Source organism: Ranitomeya imitator, chromosome 6 (genome assembly GCF_032444005.1).
Source record: "Ranitomeya imitator isolate aRanImi1 chromosome 6, aRanImi1.pri, whole genome shotgun sequence".
NCBI lineage: Eukaryota > Metazoa > Chordata > Amphibia > Anura > Dendrobatidae > Ranitomeya > Ranitomeya imitator.
In genome coordinates, this window is record NC_091287.1 from 66061251 (window position 1) to 66079572 (window position 18322).

An 18322-nucleotide genomic window follows, 5' to 3' on the forward strand; every position below is an offset into this window, starting at 1 on the left:
ACTGATCCTGAGAATGGAGGGGCTGCACTACCGGATTCAGCATTGCGCCCCCTTCACAGTCTTTCTCTGCTTAGCGGCATCCTTGGATAACTGTGGTACCGCACAATTCACCAAGTACAGGGAAAATATGTTTTGCCTATAGGGCGCAGCATAGGCCATTATAAAAGAATAACAGAAGTTTTATGTCATGAATATACAAGTCTTAATTTATGTACCATGTCTGGGTTGTGTGCCATCTTGATTCCTTCTGCCCCAAGTGCAGGTTACTATTCCCATGATGCTTTGCTACTATCTAATAGTTGCTAGGGATCAGTGACAAAGATCTGCTGTCCCCGGATTTATACAGCAGAATGTTAGCGTCTCCTATATGTATATACAGCAGAGTCCGTGCATCCTTTGTGGGTATATAAAGCAGAGTCTGTGCATCCAATGAGATGTAGATACAGCAGGGTCTGTGCATCCTATGTGATGTAGATACAGCAGAGTCTGTTCATCCTATGTGATGTAGATACAGCAGGGTCTGTCCATCCAATGTGATGTAGATACAGCAGGGTCTGTTCATCCTATGTGATGTAGACACAGCAGGGTCTGTTCATCCTATGTTATGTAGATACAGCAGAGTCTGTGCATCCTATGTTATGTAGATACAGCAGAGTCTGTGCATCCTATGTGATGTAGATACAGCAGAGTCTGTGCATCCTATGTGATGTAGATACAGCAGAGTGTTCATCCTATGTGATGTAGATACAGCAGAGTCTGTTCATCCTATGTGATGTAGATACAGCAGAGTCTGTGCATCCTATGTGATGTAGATACAGCAGGGTCTGTTCATCCTATGTGATGTAGATACAGCAGAGTCTGTTCATCCTATGTGATGTAGATACAGCAGGGTCTGTCCATCCAATGTGATGTAGATACAGCAGGGTCTGTTCATCCTATGTGATGTAGACACAGCAGGGTCTGTTCATCCTATGTGATGTAGATACAGCAGAGTCTGTTCATCCTATGTGATGTAGATACAGCAGAGTCTGTGCATCAAATGAGATGTAGATACAGCAGAGTCTATGCATCCAATGAGATGCAGATACAGCAGAGTCTGTTCATCCTATGTGATGTAGATACAGCAGAGTCTGTTCATCCTATGTGATATAGATACAGAAGTCTGTTCATCCTATGTGGCGTATATACAGCAGAGTCTGTGCATCCAATGAGATGTATATACAGCAGAATCTGTGCATCCTATGTGATGTATATACAGCAGGGTCTGTGCATCCTATGTGATGTATATACAGCAGGGTCTGTGCACCCTATGTGATGTATATACAGCAGTCTGCATCCAATGAAATGTATATACAGCAGAATCTGTGCATCCTATGTGATGTATATACAGCAGGGTCTGTGCATCCTATGTGATGTTTATACAGAAGTTCTCAGTGTCATCTATGTGATGTATGTACAGCAGTCTCAGTTTCTACTATGTGATATATATACACAGCAGCCTCAGTCTCTCCCATGTGATGTATTGATGTGCTAGTATTCAGGGAAAAGCTGTTAAGGAGGTGCAATGCTATACCGGTGCTCTGGACCCATAAGTAAAAATGTTCTAGCGATGTATACACAATTTCAGAAAACAGCAGTGACATTGATGCTAAATTGCTTTTATACACAGGAACCTTGGCAGAACCCTGCAAGCCGGGATGTCAGAGGAGGTCATCCACAGAACTGTGCACTAGTGATACCATAATATGGTACTGTTATGTAGTCAGTAACTTATGTACTGTAATATTGTACATCAGAAACAGGAAACTAAAAGTCTTATTAATGAATGGTAAATGGTGATAAAAATGTATAATCAATCCTCAAAATTTGCAAATTTGCCCCAGCAGCAGGATTCTGCTGGTTTACTTAAAATCTATTACCAGGAGGCCTGCCGTTCAGTACTAGTTATCAGCCGCCAGCCTATCATGGGCTGGCAGCTGACGCAAGCGAGCACTTAGCCAGGGTATGACGATACTGTCATGCACTGGCTCATCCATGTGTCAGATGGATGAAGGAAGATGACCACACGGGACCGTGGCCAGGTAAGAAGAAACTTTTTTATTTTTACCCTTTTTATTTTAACGCCGCACCATGGGGCAGAATGGGGTATGTACATGGGAGAGGCGGGGGAGGGGGGGTTGTGGCATAGTGTTGGGTATGTACATGGGGGGCAGTATGGGGCATGTACATGGGGGGGGCAGTATGAGGCCAGGAGAGACATGGGGACCCAGAATACAGTACCATATGGGACCAGGATGTAGGAAATGATTACTGCAGGGGCTAATTAAGGGATATTATTTACTGCTGTGAGGCATTTTATTTTTAAAGATACGGTTTTCAGAGAGGATCTGTTACTGTGCAGGGCGACACAATCGCTAGTTTTCTTCATCTGGCGTAGAATAAACGCTGGGGAAAAATTGGGGAATGTGCTCTAGATAAATTATTTTCTGCAGAGATGAGTCCTGGTTGGAAGAAGTGATGGCAGTTTATGCTGGATGAAGAAGAAAAGCGAAGGTGAAGGACTTCAACTACAGACATCACCATGGGTCAATGTGTTGCCTGTACACTGACATTATATACAGAGCTCCTGTGTATTAAGTCACTGATGATCACTGTATTACCTGTACACTGACACTATATACAGAGCTCCTGTGTATAAGGTCACTGGTGATCTCTGTATTACCTGCTCACTAACACTATATACAAAGCTCCTGTGTAAAATGTCACATGGGATCACTGTATTACCTGTACACTGACATTATATACAGAGCTCCTGTGTATAATGTCACGGGTGATCACTATTACCTGTACAATGACACCATACGCTGTATATAATGTACAGAAGTCCTGTGAAGAATGACACTTATGGTAATATTAGCATTGTGATTTTTTTTTTAATTAATGATCAGTATTGTAGTATTCGGTCACTATGTGGTGGTAATATGTAATCTGGTCATTGTATGACAGTATTTGTCCCTTGTACGTGGTATTATTTAATCACCATGGTGTGGCTGTATTTTTTCCTGGTATGTGGTGTTATTCGTTTACTACATGGTGGTAAAATGTGGTCTGGCCATGATGTGATTATATTTGTCCCTTGTATGTGGTATTATTGCTCATTTAAAAAAAAAATGTATGTGACCCATTCCATTAAAGAAAAATAAATAAAAATATACCTAGAAACAGTATTGGGTATTCTAGGAAATGTTTATTAGACTAGAGTAGGGCCTGGCCAAAAGAGTCTTACTTATCGTGGTGGCAGCTTAAAAAAAAAATCTTTTGGCCAAAACAAAAGCTGATGGCTATGTATTTGATGAAGTGATGAATTGGAACTGTTAATGTGTGATTGGTGAGGACGTGGTGCAGAAGTGGAGTTTTTCTATGAGTGGGTGGTGCAACTGTGGAAGGTTCGAGGGGTGGAGGTGGAGTGGCGCCTGGCCGGAGTCTCAAGTGGGCCCAAATAATTTGCCAGTATGGGGCCCTGAAATGCATAGCAGCAGCCCTGCACGTGTCACCTAGTCTTCCACATGCAAATATAACGCTGTGATCCCACCCAGCCTCCTCTATCAAAGGTGCCCTGACAGCAACGGTATGACGCCAGACACAGGGCAGCAGAAATAGGATTACTCATTAGGAAAGGCAGAGAAATGATTTGCGGATGATTGACGGGTGCAGTTTATAATATTTATCGGGAAGTTGCAGGGGCATGTGGTTGAGTACACAATATATCACTATACTCAGTGTCCGGTGAGGGACATCATGGATAGAGCAGTTTGCTCTGTCGACTGGTGCTGACAGATTCCCTTTAAATGGATAATGGTGTAAATTCTACATTTTCCAGTATGGAAATAAGGCTAGGTGCTTCACACACACAGTCAGGCCTCTGTCCTGGTAGGGTTAGCCTTTTTCGGATGGGCACAAAAACATGATCTTCCACTTTGTGTGGACATCTGAAAAAGACACACTGCCAGGAAGGAGGCCAGTGACTGTTGGCCTCAATAGTGAATGGCTATGTCGGGGTTTCTGACAGAATCCTGTTTTTCGGGATTTCCAACGAAAACCCCATTGTGGTGCTCAGCAGAAAGCACTGTGTGTATGAACGTAGCCATAACAGAATAAGCTACAGTATGTGAAATCATTCGATCAGCACAGAAAGCTGGGAGATTTCAGCTCAAAAGACTGCAGCTCCTTGCACAGGCTATAATCTAGGATAAGTATAAGTAAAGCAATGTAAATTTCCACTGGATTCTGTACGTTAATTATCCGTATGTAATGAACGGTGTTGAATGCTGATCATACATACGCAAGTAAGAGTGACACAGTAGTGTCAAACCGTTTAATAGCGGTCTTTAATTTATAAAAGTCTAAAAACGAAGCAACAATTAAGTACCAGAATCATTGCCCAACCTGACACCATTAAGCGCATGTAAAGAACGAGGATTAAAATCAGACATGTATTTCCCACAGCTTACATCAGAGGCTGGCATTCCTGTTTTTTTGGTTTTTTTTGCCATGGAACGACCCATATCGGCCCCATCCTCTATGCAGAATCCACAAGAAATAAGTAGCAAGCTACTTACTTCCACGGGACCAAAATGATGTGTGAGCACAGCCTGATGGGGTCCTGCCAAGGTGTCGGTCTTATATTTTTTTCTATTAAAAGACATGGTCCAACAAAGATGTGAACAAATCCTTCCAATATATGGTGGGTACGTACGAGTATACTGTGCAAAGCAGTTACCTAGAAGAGACAAACATGACATTTCTTTCTAAAAAGGTTAGCTAATATTAAAGGCCAGCAAATGGTAGAAAATTGTGGCCGCCCTGTTTGAATTAGGCTGATAAATATCCTGTACAGAGCACGCACAAGTCCATATATCACAGACCTGTAGTGATACAAATTAAGTTATGTACTCAGCAAGTCTGTCTCTGTAGGTCTTTTGCTGAAAGGGGCTCTCTTATCCATGTAACTACCCATAAGGATAAGTCACACCAATCATTGGAAGCCCAAATGCTGGGACCCCAAGTGACCGAGGCAAAGGCAACAACAACGGATCGCCTATGAGGAATGGTACCACGATTACCCAATTTATTAGATCAATTAACATCCCGTTGGTTTCACTCTGGGTTTATCATACATGTCAAACACAGATAAACATGTTGAATGGAATCATTACGAATTTCTGGTCGCAAAATAAAGGTCACATTTGTCTCTTCATGGTCTTTGCCACTTACAAGAAAGTAATAGATAAAACCAGCTACTGCTCACAATCCAGAAGAGGACGGTACGCAGCTTTATTAACCCTATGATCTTATATACGCTGCTCAATGCATGAAGGGAACACTTACACATCTCAGGATAACCCGAAGTCACCTCAACTTCAGGGATATACATCTGTCCAGTTCCAAGGCATAAGCAACGGTTAAAATCACCTGCTTTGGTGCAAACGAGAATGACGACAGATGAACAGCAGAGGTAACAACAAGACCAACCCAAAAATGGAATGGCTGGACAGGTGGAGACCACAGAACATTCTTCTCTTAACCTTCCTGATTCTTCTCTTGTTTTGTGTTTGGCCAGTTTCTGTGGCACTACTGGTAGCATGATGTGGGACCGGCAAGGCGCTCCCAATAAAGGCACATCCGAACAGCAGAGTCAAGAGCATGGAGCAGATACCAGGACACGGCAGTAACCTGAGGAGATCAGAAGGCCAGAGAAGGACATTATCCCGGCAGCAGGATCGATAGCTGTATCTTTGTGTGAGAAGAAACCAGAAGAGCACTGCCAGGACCAAACAAAATGACCTCCAGTGGGTTTATCAGAAACAGGCTCCATGAGAGCCCCTGAATTCCATTAATGGGACTGGCGATCACAGACCAGCATCGAGGAGCTTGATTGGTATTTGTCATAGGACACCAGAATTACCAGGACCAATACTGGAGACCCGTTGTCTTCACAGAAGATCACGATTCACACTGAGTATGTGACAGATGTGGCAGTGTCTGGAGATGTCAAAGTGAAATTGCAGGATGCAATGTTATACAACATGACAGGTTTGTCGGTGGGTCAGTGATGTACTGTGGAGGTGTGTTCTGAGGGTCTCAAACCTCCACATGATCCATAGATAGCCTGACTGGTACTGGGATGAAGTCAGAAAAACTGTCAGACCATACGCTGGTGCAATGGGCCCTGTATTCCTCCTGGTGCAGGATATTGGCGAGCCTCCTTTGGCCAGAGTGTGTAGTCAGTTCCTGGATGACAATGGCTTTGACGCTTTGATTTGCCCTCATCTGAGAAACCTCTGGTCCATTATGCATCAGTGTAACCGATGCCGCCAAGCAGCACCACATACTGTCCAAGAGCGCTGACGCTCACACCCAGGTCTGGGAGGAGATCCCCCAGGACATCATCCGCTGCTTTATCAGGAGCATGCTCAGATTTTGGTGGATATGCATACAGGAAAGTGGTGGCCATGAGTAACATTATGAGTTACCTTGATTAAATTCACACAAATTAGATCTCCCGGATTGAGTTTTACTTTGATTCTTGGGTGAATTAGAATCCAGCCCTCATCTGGTTGATTATTTTGGTTTCCATGGACTCTTGATACATCATTAAGATCTTAAATAATTACACCATTAAAATGAGTGAAGATTTTTCAGCTTGAATCTTTTTCAAGATCGGATGTGTGATTTAAGTGTTCCCTGAAAAGGGAACCTGTCACTTGATTCATACTGCCCAAACCACGGGCAGAAGGAGCAAGATCCAGGCAGCACGACTGCAGCCAGATATATTATTCTCTGAAACGATCCAGGGTTTAAAAGAAAATGTAGTAGGAAGATCTGTTCAGGGACCATAAGCAGAGACAAGACTAGATGTGCGCCACCCTCTGTTGGCTTTTCCCAAAACCGCTAAAGGAGATTGACAGAGGTGTCCCATATGTGCAAATAGGGAGAGATGTGTTTAGAACCTAGAGCACAGTGGGGTAGCAGAGGACTAGTCTGGTCTCTCCATATAGTCCCCGAAATGCACTACGGGAGTTTCTTTTGAAACGCTGGAGTTAAAATATATTTGGCTGTAGTCGTGCTGCCTGGATGTGATTCATGGTGCCCGCGATTTTGGCAGTAAGAATCAAGCAACAGATTCCATTTGAGCAGCGTATATTAAAGAAAGTGTGTGAACTAGAGAAGACCAGTGACAAACTTAATATTTTACAGGTAGAACTTACAACTTAAGTAAAAGTTGGGATAAAATATTAAAGGGACACCTAACACTAGAATTTAAGTTAGAAAACAAAAGCCAAAATCAAGTCTACCAAAGAAAAGTTTAGATTGCACCGCGCCTCCACCATCATTTGGGAAAAATAGAAACAAATCTACACGCCCGAAGCATGCTGCTTTTTCTTTTTCTTGGGAGGGGTGGGGGAAGACACAACAAACATGATATTTATGTAGACTGTTCAATAATATGGTATAGTCTTGAGTTTTTTTTGCATGCAAAATATGACAAAATGAAAAAAAATGCCACTAAACACTGAAAAATGTTGTGCGAGATCTCCGCTTTAGCCCACCTTGAATATCCCGCACTAGGACCAAAGGGTGGGATGTAGCTTCTTGGCAAAACCTGAACTTTTATTGGTGGCTGTGACATCAGATTGACAAGTAGATTATATTGAAGGGAATCTGTCAGGATCAGTCATCCTAACTGCCTATATGGGCATGTAAGTCATAGAAAGTTAATAAAATGGCACCTTGATATCTATGATCCGATGTCTTGTTCCAGGGAAATCCACATTATTCTTAATATGTAAAGTAGCTAAGATTTATGGGCCGGACATAGATCTCCTGAGAATCTGCCTCCAGATCTTTAACGGATCTCAGATATCAAGGTATCAATTTATTCAGATTCCTATGACCTGCATGCCCATATAGACATCTGAGGGTTGATCCTAGTGACAGATTCACTTTGAGAAGTTCTTTAGTTTTTGTTTAAGTGTCCCTTTAACAAGGGGGCTTACAGGCAAAATCTAGACCCTTGGTTACTCTTCAAAGAAGCCTCCACACAAAACTTCATCTGTTGGGAGCAGTGAACCAGTGCTATTATGTAGAATACAACTCTCCTGGCACAACGGTCACAAATTAGATAAATATTTTGTGATAATTAATATTTGCTGCCGTAGACTGTTCTGTAATTACAGACTGAAATGTGGTTCATCAACAGAGGAATCCTTAGCGTTACTGTATTAAGAGAAGTTCAAGACCACCTCCAAATACACCAAAGTAGTCACCATGGGTCTAGACTTTATAAACTAGTTTCATAACAAAGTAATAAGGAAACCTGATAACCTTCACCCCAATTTACAACACTTACGGTAGGATAATCTGCCTCTCCGGTTCCAAGAGCACGTGCTGAGAAAGTATACAGATGGCATTACTGATCTACACGAGAACGAGTGCGGCACACATACAGCAGGCGAAGGAGGCGAAGGTGAGAAGATACATAAAGGGAACCGGTCATGTCCCCAAATGCTTTAACCTCCAAATTTACCCCATATCAACAACTGGCTCTGCATTGCTGCATCGGCTGTCAGCCAAAGCGCTGAGCACTTACAGCCACTCCTCTAAGTGCCGAGAGCGGAAGCTGCGGCCGTAACGCATCACTTGTAGCACAAAGCAAAGTTCACTTTTATCCCCAATATCCATGTTTTCAGTACAGAGGCAGGGCAACGTTCTAATACGATTACCCTTCAGATTAATAAGTTTTTATTTTTACATAGTAGTAAAATCAGTTGTGGTTTATCCACAGAATAGCCAAAAAAGTATCAGAAAGGTTCCAGAAAACCTGTGGTCACCATGTCATACTGCTTTAACCAGCAGCTCTTGACAACACATAGCCACTGGAATGTGCTATAGATCCACCGGAAGGTACAGAAGAGGACAACATGTGCTACAAGCACCTATAGAAGATCTACAGCATTAACGCGCTTCAGCAAAGTTCAATTGAAATAGCAGTGCTTTATGTGGGTGTCCTCCCCAGAAAGACTCTCACACTGATACAAATAAAACAGTCATCAGGAGCTAAATAGGTTGTCTGGCTTCAATGGAAAAAAAAATAAAATCTTTAAAAGTGGCTTGGATGGGATAGAATTCGGCATATGAGGCATCCTGAAGTGCTGCCACCCCCCATGGACCCAGGGCAGCCTGTGGTCAGAGAAAGGGTGAAAGAAGATGTCATATTTCCTGTCGAAGACAACAGGTGCAGCCCATGTCCAATCCATCGGCATTACGTGGACTACGGCGGACAGGGAGCATATGTTGGTTTATTATTTTACATTAGTTCTAAGAGACGAGAGCATCGGGGATTTGGTGTTAGGCGAGTGTAATGGGTTTTTATTTTTATTTGAATACGTATGTAATTTTACTTCTTAAACCCCCCCCCCCCCCCCCAAAAAAAAAACAGTACAAGCGCCGGCAGATGACAGCAGATGTAGCCCGATGGGAGCAGTAGTCTCATCGCCCACACCTGCTGACCTGCGGTAAGCTTTTTACCACAGGTCACCGCTGCGGGTGACGGTCAGCTGCGAGATCATGCTGACATCTGCATGATCCCGCAGCGCTGACAGACAGTCTTACCAGCGGTAGCATTACCGCCAATAAGAACCTCCACGCGGGTGTTTCCCACGCTTCACACAGGTGACAGCATGGGAAACACCAAAGGAAGCCGGTAAAACGCAAAACAAAAACTCAGCGAATCTGCAAACATTTTTATACCTGGGTTTTTGCTGTGGATTTGACTGACTCAATTGAAGTCAGTGGGTGCAGAAACGCTTAAGAAACGCAAAAAGAATTGACACGCTGCAGAAAAAAATGCACTGAAAATATGCACGGAAATTTACTGATCAAGTGCACAACACTTCAGGATTGTCATTGAATAAGCTTGCATAAGGATTCCATAGCCTTGTTGGCCCATTTCTGCGTGGGAAAAAACACCACGAAAACGCATAAAAAACACACTGTTTGCACATAGCCTAAGATGCACACACTTTTTAGCAAAAAATGTTCTTCTTAAAAACTGCATCTTGTACTCTAAATAAAAATGTTTTGCAGAATGAGAAAAGGGAAGGTGATTCATACGTTTGTTTCCGAATATATTATAAGAGAGAGAGAGAGAGAGAGAGAGAGTGAGAGTGAGAAAGAGAGAGATCGGTCATTTTTATCGTAGGTACAGTCCAACTGTGAGACACAGAATCTAAAAATAAAAAAAACAGAAAATCACATTGCACGATTTTAAATAATTAAATGGCATTTCATTGTGCAGAATAAGTATTTGATCACCAACCAACCGGCAAGAATTCTGGTTCTCATAGACCTGTTATTTAAGAAGCCTCCTACTCTGCAGTCATTACCTGTATTAATTACACCTGTTTGAACTTGTTACTGTAGACACCTGTCCACACAATCACACTCTAACCTCTCCACTGTGGCCAAAACCAAAGAGCTGTCTTAGGACACCAAGGACAAAAGTGTAGACCTGCACAAGGCTGGGATGGCTAGAGGACAATAGGCAAGCAGCTTGATGAGAAGGCAACAACTATTGGCAAAATTATTAGAAAATGGAAGAAACAAGATGACTGTCAATGTTCCTCGGTCTGGGGCTCCATGCAGGATCTCACCTTCAGGATTAGATAAGCGAGTGTACTCGTTGCTCAGGTTTTCCTGAGCACCCTCGGGTGACCTCTGAGTATTTGTTAGTGTTTGTAGATTTAGTTTTCATCGCGACAGCTGAATGATTTACAGCTACTAGCCAGGCTGAGTACATGTGGGTGTTGCCTGGTTGCTAGGGAATCCCCACATGTAATCAAGCTGTCTATTAGCAGCTGTAAATCATTCAGCTGCCGAGATGAAAATTAAATCTACGAACACTAACAAATACTTGGAGGTCACCCGAGCAACAAATATACTCGCTCATCACTAGTCAGGATGATTGAGAAATGTCAGGAATCAGCCTAGATCTACACAGGAGAACCTGATCAATGACCTGACGAGAGGTGGGACCACAGTCTCAAACATTACCGTTAGTAACACACTATGCTGTCATGGATTAAAATCCTGCAGGGCACACAAGGTCCCCCTGCTCACAACAGGACCGTTACAAGTTCGCCAATGACCATCTGGACGATTCAGAGGAGGCATGGGAGAAGGTCATGTGGTCAGAAGAGACCAACATAGAACTTTTTGGTATCAACTCCACTTGACGTGTTTGGAAGAAAACGTTGGAACCCCTACAACTAAACATTCCGAGAGATCACTGTTCCCCAACTCCAGTCCTCAAGAGCCACCAACAGGTCATGCTTTCAGGATTTCCTTAGTATTGCCCAGGTGATGGACTTGCCTGTGCAGGTTCTGCAATTATCAGCTGAGCAATGCTAAGGAAATCCTGAAAACCTGACCTGTTGGTGGCTATTGAGGACTGGAGTTGGGTAACACCGATAGATTATGCTATACACGCCATATTTCCTCATTATCGAAAGGTAAAATAGCGTCAGGAAACATGACGACGATATCTACCGTCTGTAACCTCCAGGGGCAAAGATATCCTGAAAATTGGGAATCTCATAGTTTTGCTCACGTTTTATATAACTTTTGTATATTAAAAAAGCAAACAAAAACAAAACACTGCCTACTTTTGAAATATATATATATATATATATATATATATATATATATATATATATATATATATATATATATATATATATATATATATCTATCTATAATATAACGCTGGGAGCGTCACTCTGTTCGAAGCCTTTATAGACTGCGCAGGCGCAAGCGCCGGCGCAGTCTGGCCCCCACAGAGTGACGCTCCCAGGAGATCGCGGTATGCGTAAGCACTGAACGCACACCGCGATCTCCACCGGAGAGTCAGGGACCGTGGACGCGCCAGGAGGGAGGGTAAGTATATTCACCTGTCCTCCGTTCCAGCGCTGCGTGCGGCTCCGTCTCCCGGCTCCTCTGCTGTGACAGAGTCCAGTCACAGGCAGAGGAGCCGGAGTGTGTGTTCAAGAAAATGGCGCCGGAAAGCTCGGACTGCTGCCGGAATCGGCGCCTGCGCAGTCCGCGCTTTCCGGTGCCATTTTCTTGAAGACACACTCCGGCTCCACTGCAGGTGTGTCTTCAAGAAAATGGCGCCGGAGAGCGCGGACTGCGCAGGCGCCGATTCCTGCTGCCGGAATCGGTGCCTGCGCAGTCCGCGCTTTCCGGCGCCATTTTCTTGAAGACACACCTGCAGTGGAGCCGGACGATAGGTGAGTATGGTATTTATTTTTTTTTATATGGCAGCAGCATACGGGGGCATACACACTGGAGCGTCTTATGGGGGGCATATAATACAATAGTGGCGCAGGATGGGAGCAGCACATGACAGAACGGGCGCAGGATGGCAGCAGCACATGACAGAACGGGCACAGGATGGCAGCAGCGCATGACAGAACGGGCGCAGGATGGCAGCAGCACATGACAGAACGGGCGCAGGATGGCAGCAGCACATGACAGAACGGGCGCAGGATGGCAGCATCACATGACAGAACGGGCGCAGGATGGCAGCAGCACATGACAGAACGGGCGCAGGATGGCAGCAGCACATGACAGAACGGGCGCAGGATGGCAGCAGCACATGACAGAACGGGCGCAGGATGGCAGCAGCACATGACAGAACGGGTGCAGGATGGCAGCAGCGCATGACATAACGGGGGCGCAGGATGGGAGCAGCGCATGACAGAACGGGCGCAGGATGGCAGCAGCACATGACAGAACGGGCGCAGGATGGGAGCAGCACATGACAGAACGGGCGCAGGATGGCAGCAGCGCATGACAGAACGGGGGCGCAGGATGGCAGCAGCACATGACAGAACGGGCGCAGGATGGGAGCAGCACATGACAGAACGGGCGCAGGATGGCAGCAGCACATGACAGAACGGCCGACCCGAGTATAAGCCGACCCCCCTAATTTTGCCACAAAAAACTGGGAAAACCTATTGACTCGAGTATAAGCCTAGGGTGGAAATGCAGCATTTACCGGTGAATTTCAAAAATAAAAATAGATTATTATTTCCCCATAGCTGTGCCATATAGTGCTCTGCACCGTTCATATTCCCCCTTGGCTGTGCCCCATATAGTGCTCTGCACTGTTCATATCTCCCCATAGCTGTGCCCCATATAGTGCTCTGCACTGTTCATATTCCCCATAGCTGTGCCCCATATAGTGCTCTGCAGCGTTCATATCTCCCCCTTGGCTGTGCCCCATATAGTGCTCTGCACCGTTCATATCTCCCCCTTGGCTGTGCCCCATATATTGCTCTGCAGCGTTCATATCTCCCCCTTGGCTGTGCCCCATACAGTGCTCTGCACGGTTCATATGCCCCATATAGTGCTCTGCAGCGTTCATATCTCCCCCTTGGCTGTGCCCCATATAGTGCTCTGCAGCGTTCATATCTCCCCCTTGGCTGTGCCCCATACAGTGCTCTGCACCGTTCATATCTCCCCCTTGGCTGTGCCCCATACAGTGCTCTGCACTGTTCATATCTCCCCCTTGGCTGTGCCCCATACAGTGCTCTGCAGCGTTCATATCTCCCCCTTGGCTGTGCCCCATACAGTGCTCTGCAGCGTTCATATCTCCCCCTTGGCTGTGCCCCATACAGTGCTCTGCACTGTTCATATCTCCCCCTTGGCTGTGCCCCATACAGTGCTCTGCAGCGTTCATATCTCCCCCTTGGCTGTGCCCCATATAGTGCTCTGCAGCGTTCATATCTCCCCCTTGGCTGTGCCCCATATAGTGCTCTGCAGCGTTCATATCTCCCCCTTGGCTGTGCCCCATATAGTGCTCTGCAGCGTTCACATATCCCCATAGATGCTCCACATAAATCTGTGCCATGGCCGCTGCTGCTGCAATAAAAAAGAAAAAAGGCAAACTCACCTCTCTTGATTGCAGCTCCCAGCGTCCGGTCCCGGCGCCTCCATCTTCCCGGCGTCTCTGCTCTGACTGATCAGGCAGAGGGCGCCGCGCACACTATGTGCGTCATCGCGCCCTCTGACCTGAACAGTCAGAGCGCAGACGCCGGGAAGATGGAGCGGCGCCCGGCGGCTGGAACGTGGACAGGTGAATATGACATACTCACCTAGTCCCAGCGATCCTCGCGCTGTCCCCGCCTGTCACAGCTGTCTTCGGTGCTGCAGCTTCTTTCTCTATCAGCGGTCACCGTTACCGCTGATTAGAGAAATGAATAGGCGGCTCCACCCCTATGGGAGGTGGAGCCGCCTATTCATTTCTCTAATGAGCGGTCCCACGTGACCGCTGAAGAGGGGAAGAAGCTGCAGCACAGAAGACCGTGGGACGGCAGGGACAGCGCGAGGATGGCTGGGACTAGGTGAGTATGCCTCAGCGCCCTCACCCGCCGACCCCACTGCTACCGTGACTCGAGTATAAGCCGAAAGGGGCACTTTCAGCCCAAAAATTTGGGCTGAAAATCTCGGCTTATATTCGAGTATATACGGTGTATATATATATATATATATATATATATATATATATATATATATATATATATATATATATATATATATTAGTATATATAAAATGTAATAGCTTTGTTCCTCTTGCGCTGTAAACCACACCCTTAAAGTCATACACTACAATATGCCCACTGTAAGTTCCTCAATAACCGGTTTGGTAGTGGAAGCAGCCACTGCCTCGACCATCACTCGTCAGCCAATTTTGTAGTTGTCCTGATGACTGGAGGCAGCGGAGTTGCGTTGCCCTTACAACTGATGGCACTTGTGGGATCTTTGTGATCTCTTCGATGTCATCTGTGACAAACGGGAAGCAGTGACAAGATCTACATGACCCCACTCAATTTTCCAGTCACCATTGGAAACTCTGGCCCGTCATCACTTGGCCAACAATACTTTAGTGGCATTTAAGTGGCTAAACTACAGCAAAAGAGGTATCTCTGATCTCTGCAGATATAGGCAGGGGTCAGCTATACAACACAGCCAGTACCTGCTGTCTATGGAGCGAGCTCCACTCATGAGCTGTTTGCATACATCACATTTCAGAAAGAGCATAAACGTGGATAAATGTTCATGCCTATTTCAATGAAGGAAATGGAGTAGATCTCTTCCCAATTCCATTGGCAGCTTTTTTCAGGGGGAATATGGTAGAAATTATGTGGTAATCCAAAATGCCATTCCTTTTTCCCCTAGACATCTGCAGCTGGCACTGAGCCCTCTCTGTAGCTGGCAGCTGCTGGCTGTGTTATACAGCTGGCAGCTGCCTGAAACTACAGCAATCAAAGCCAGCTCTTACTGCTGCAGATTAGCCACTTAAATGTCACTTCATTCTTTAGGCCTCCAACGTAGTAAAGGTACCTTCACACTAAGTGACTTTAGAACGATAACGATAGCGATCCGTGACGTTGCAGCGTCCTGGATAGCGATATCGTTGTGTTTGACACGCAGCAGCGATCAGGATCCCGCTGTGACATCGCTGGTTGGAGCTAGAAGGCCAGAACTTTATTTCGTCGCTGGATCACCCGCTGACATTGCTGAATCGGCGTGTGTGACGCCGATCCAGCGATGTCTTCACTTGTAACCAGGGGAAACATCGGGTTACTAAGCGCAGGGCCGCGCTCAGTAACCCTATATTTACCCTGGTTACCATTGTAAAAAAAAAAAAAAAAAAATACACTACATACTTACATTCCGGTGCCTGTCGCGTCCCCCGGCGTCCGCTTCCCTGCACTTCTCCTGCATCCTTGTGTCAGCGCCGGCCGGCCGTAAAGCAGAGCACAGCGGTGACGTCACCGCTCTGCTTTACGGCCGGCGTTTACACAGGATGCAGGAGGAGTGCAGGGAAGCGGACGCCGGGGGACGCGACAGGCACCGGAATGTATGGTGTTTTTTTTACATTACAATGGTAACCAGGGTAAACATCGGGTTACTAAGAGCGGCCCTGCACTTAGTAACCCGATGTTTACCCTGGTAACCCGGGGACTTCGTCATCGTTGGTCGCTGGAGAGATGTCTGTGTGACAGCTCTCCAGCGACGCTGCAGCGATCGGCATCGTTGTCTAGATCGCTGCAGCGTCGCTTAGGGTACTTTCACACTAGCGTTTTTTTTTAAAATCCGTCACAATGCGTCGTTTTGCAGAAAAAACGCATCCTGCAAAAGTGCTTGCAGGATGCGTTTTTTCCCCATACACTTCTATTGACGACGCATTTGCGACGGATTTGCACACTTCACATCTGTCTTGCGACGAATGCGTCGTGCTTTGGCGGACCGTCGGGAGAAAAAAAACCTACATGTAACGTTTTTTTCTCCCGACGGACCGCTTTTTCCGCCCGCGCATGCGCGGCCGGAACTCCGCCCCCACCTTACAATGGGGCAGCGGATGCGCCGGAAAAATGCATCCGCTGCCTCCATTGTGCAATGCAGCAAACGCTAGCGTCGGAATCTCCGACGCTAGTGTGAAAGAAGCCTTAATGTGACGGTACCTTTAGTAACATGCAAAATAAATTATTTGCAGTGAAGCTGGGTAACAGATAAGGGCTAAATAAGTAAATGCCCACATGTATCAGCACTGCAGACCAGCTTCATTCCCCATGTATCATTGGTCTCAGGACGGCAAATTTACTATTCTAAATGCTCCCAAATTCTGGTGTCTGTGTCATCCTGAAGTTTTAGACACTTTGTGCCTGATTTGACAAAGGGGCATGGTTTAGGTGAAAAGGGCGTGACACTGATGCAATGTGGGATAGCCTAAGTTTCTTGGAAAAAATGGTCTAAAAGGCATAGGAATTAAAAACAGACAACAAACGAATTCTTCAAATAGAAATATTATCAAATAAAGTGCAAAAAATACAATCTAGTAAGGATATGCAGAAAATCGTTGATGGCCTAACCAGTTATTAGGTTTAGGGGTCAACCACTTTTTCACACAGGGCCCTGTAGGTTTGGATTTCTTATTGACTAATAAAGACCTTCATTTAAACACTGAATTTTGTGTTTCCTTGGTGTTATTTTGTTTAATTTTGAAATCTGTTTGGCGATCGGAAACATTTACGTGTGACAAACATGCAAAAGAATAGGAAATTCGGAAGGGGGCAACTGTATATCCTTACTGGATTGTATTTCTGCACTTTATTGGATAATATTTCTATTTGAAGAATATATTTGTTTAGGTGTTTAACCTTTGTCAGGCTGCATAATTTTACAACGTTAACAGGCTGCAGAGGTACAATTGTACCTTCATATATATTTTATTGAAATTTGGCCAATATATTCTGGACCAAAACTGCAGAGATGTCACGAAATTTCAGCCCTCTACCGCTTTTCGAAAAAAAAAAGTTATTGCAATTTTAAAACGGAATAGTTACAATTGTACCTACTCAGCCGGACGAAGGTTAAAATTATGTGATATTTTTGAGAGTGAGACCACTCTGACACACCGAGCTGGACTTGCTGAGCTGGCAGTTATTTTTTAATGAACTAATAGTAAAGTAACCTCACCTGGCCACTGTGCTAAAACACTGCAAAATCCTGAATCTAAAGTGTTGTGAACAAACACCACTGACCCCCAAAAATCCATGGTCTATCTGCTCCGTGCGCACATATGCTCCCAGTCTCTAGCAATATCTAATTTGTGGAGGGACCTTTATTTAATGCATGAAATCAAAGAACACTATAATTCTAATAGTAAAAATGACACAGCCCAAGTAGGGACCAATGAGCCATGTCACAATCCCCCATCACGTCAGCACAGTAATGCGGTCTCACAGTGATAATCTAACACCCCATCTTTACCTTCTACACGTGCCAGGTCTTTATTTCATTTTGTAATCTATGTATTGTTACCTTTCCAGGAGGAGAAAAGTGAAGATCTGTGCAGAGTTAGACATTTCTTCCAGACAAAGGCTAGCTCCAAGGTTGACCTACCTGAATGGGTCCCACCGACATCAGCAAATTTTTCAATTGGTGATCAGTGGTTGATGAAGAAAGCCCTTCAACTGACACGACGCAGGGCTGAGGCTTGCACTCCACTACACGGAGATTTTGTTTATTTGGCATCAGCCGTCCTCGGCCCATCTGTCCACCTACACCTCTGCCTCTCCCTCGCATAATGACCTGCCAACAGCACGAGATCCAACGTTAGCTCGTCTTCTCAAATAATTCTTAAAATCCACATAAAAGCTACTACTATTGCCGCAAAACAAAGCGTAAACCTCCC

General features: G+C 45.1%; 1 protein-coding gene across 3 annotated transcripts in view; it reads right to left on the reverse strand.

The window, feature by feature from the left end:
• The window catches only part of RBM33 (RNA binding motif protein 33), a 145743-nt gene that overhangs the window by 20794 nt on the left and 106627 nt on the right, over window positions 1–18322 (reverse strand). For all 3 annotated transcript variants that reach the window (XM_069729730.1, XM_069729731.1, XM_069729732.1), the window contains exon 17: window positions 18031–18219. In XM_069729730.1, the coding sequence (XP_069585831.1) occupies window positions 18031–18219 (189 nt within the window). The remainder of the gene's footprint in view (window positions 1–18030; window positions 18220–18322) is intronic.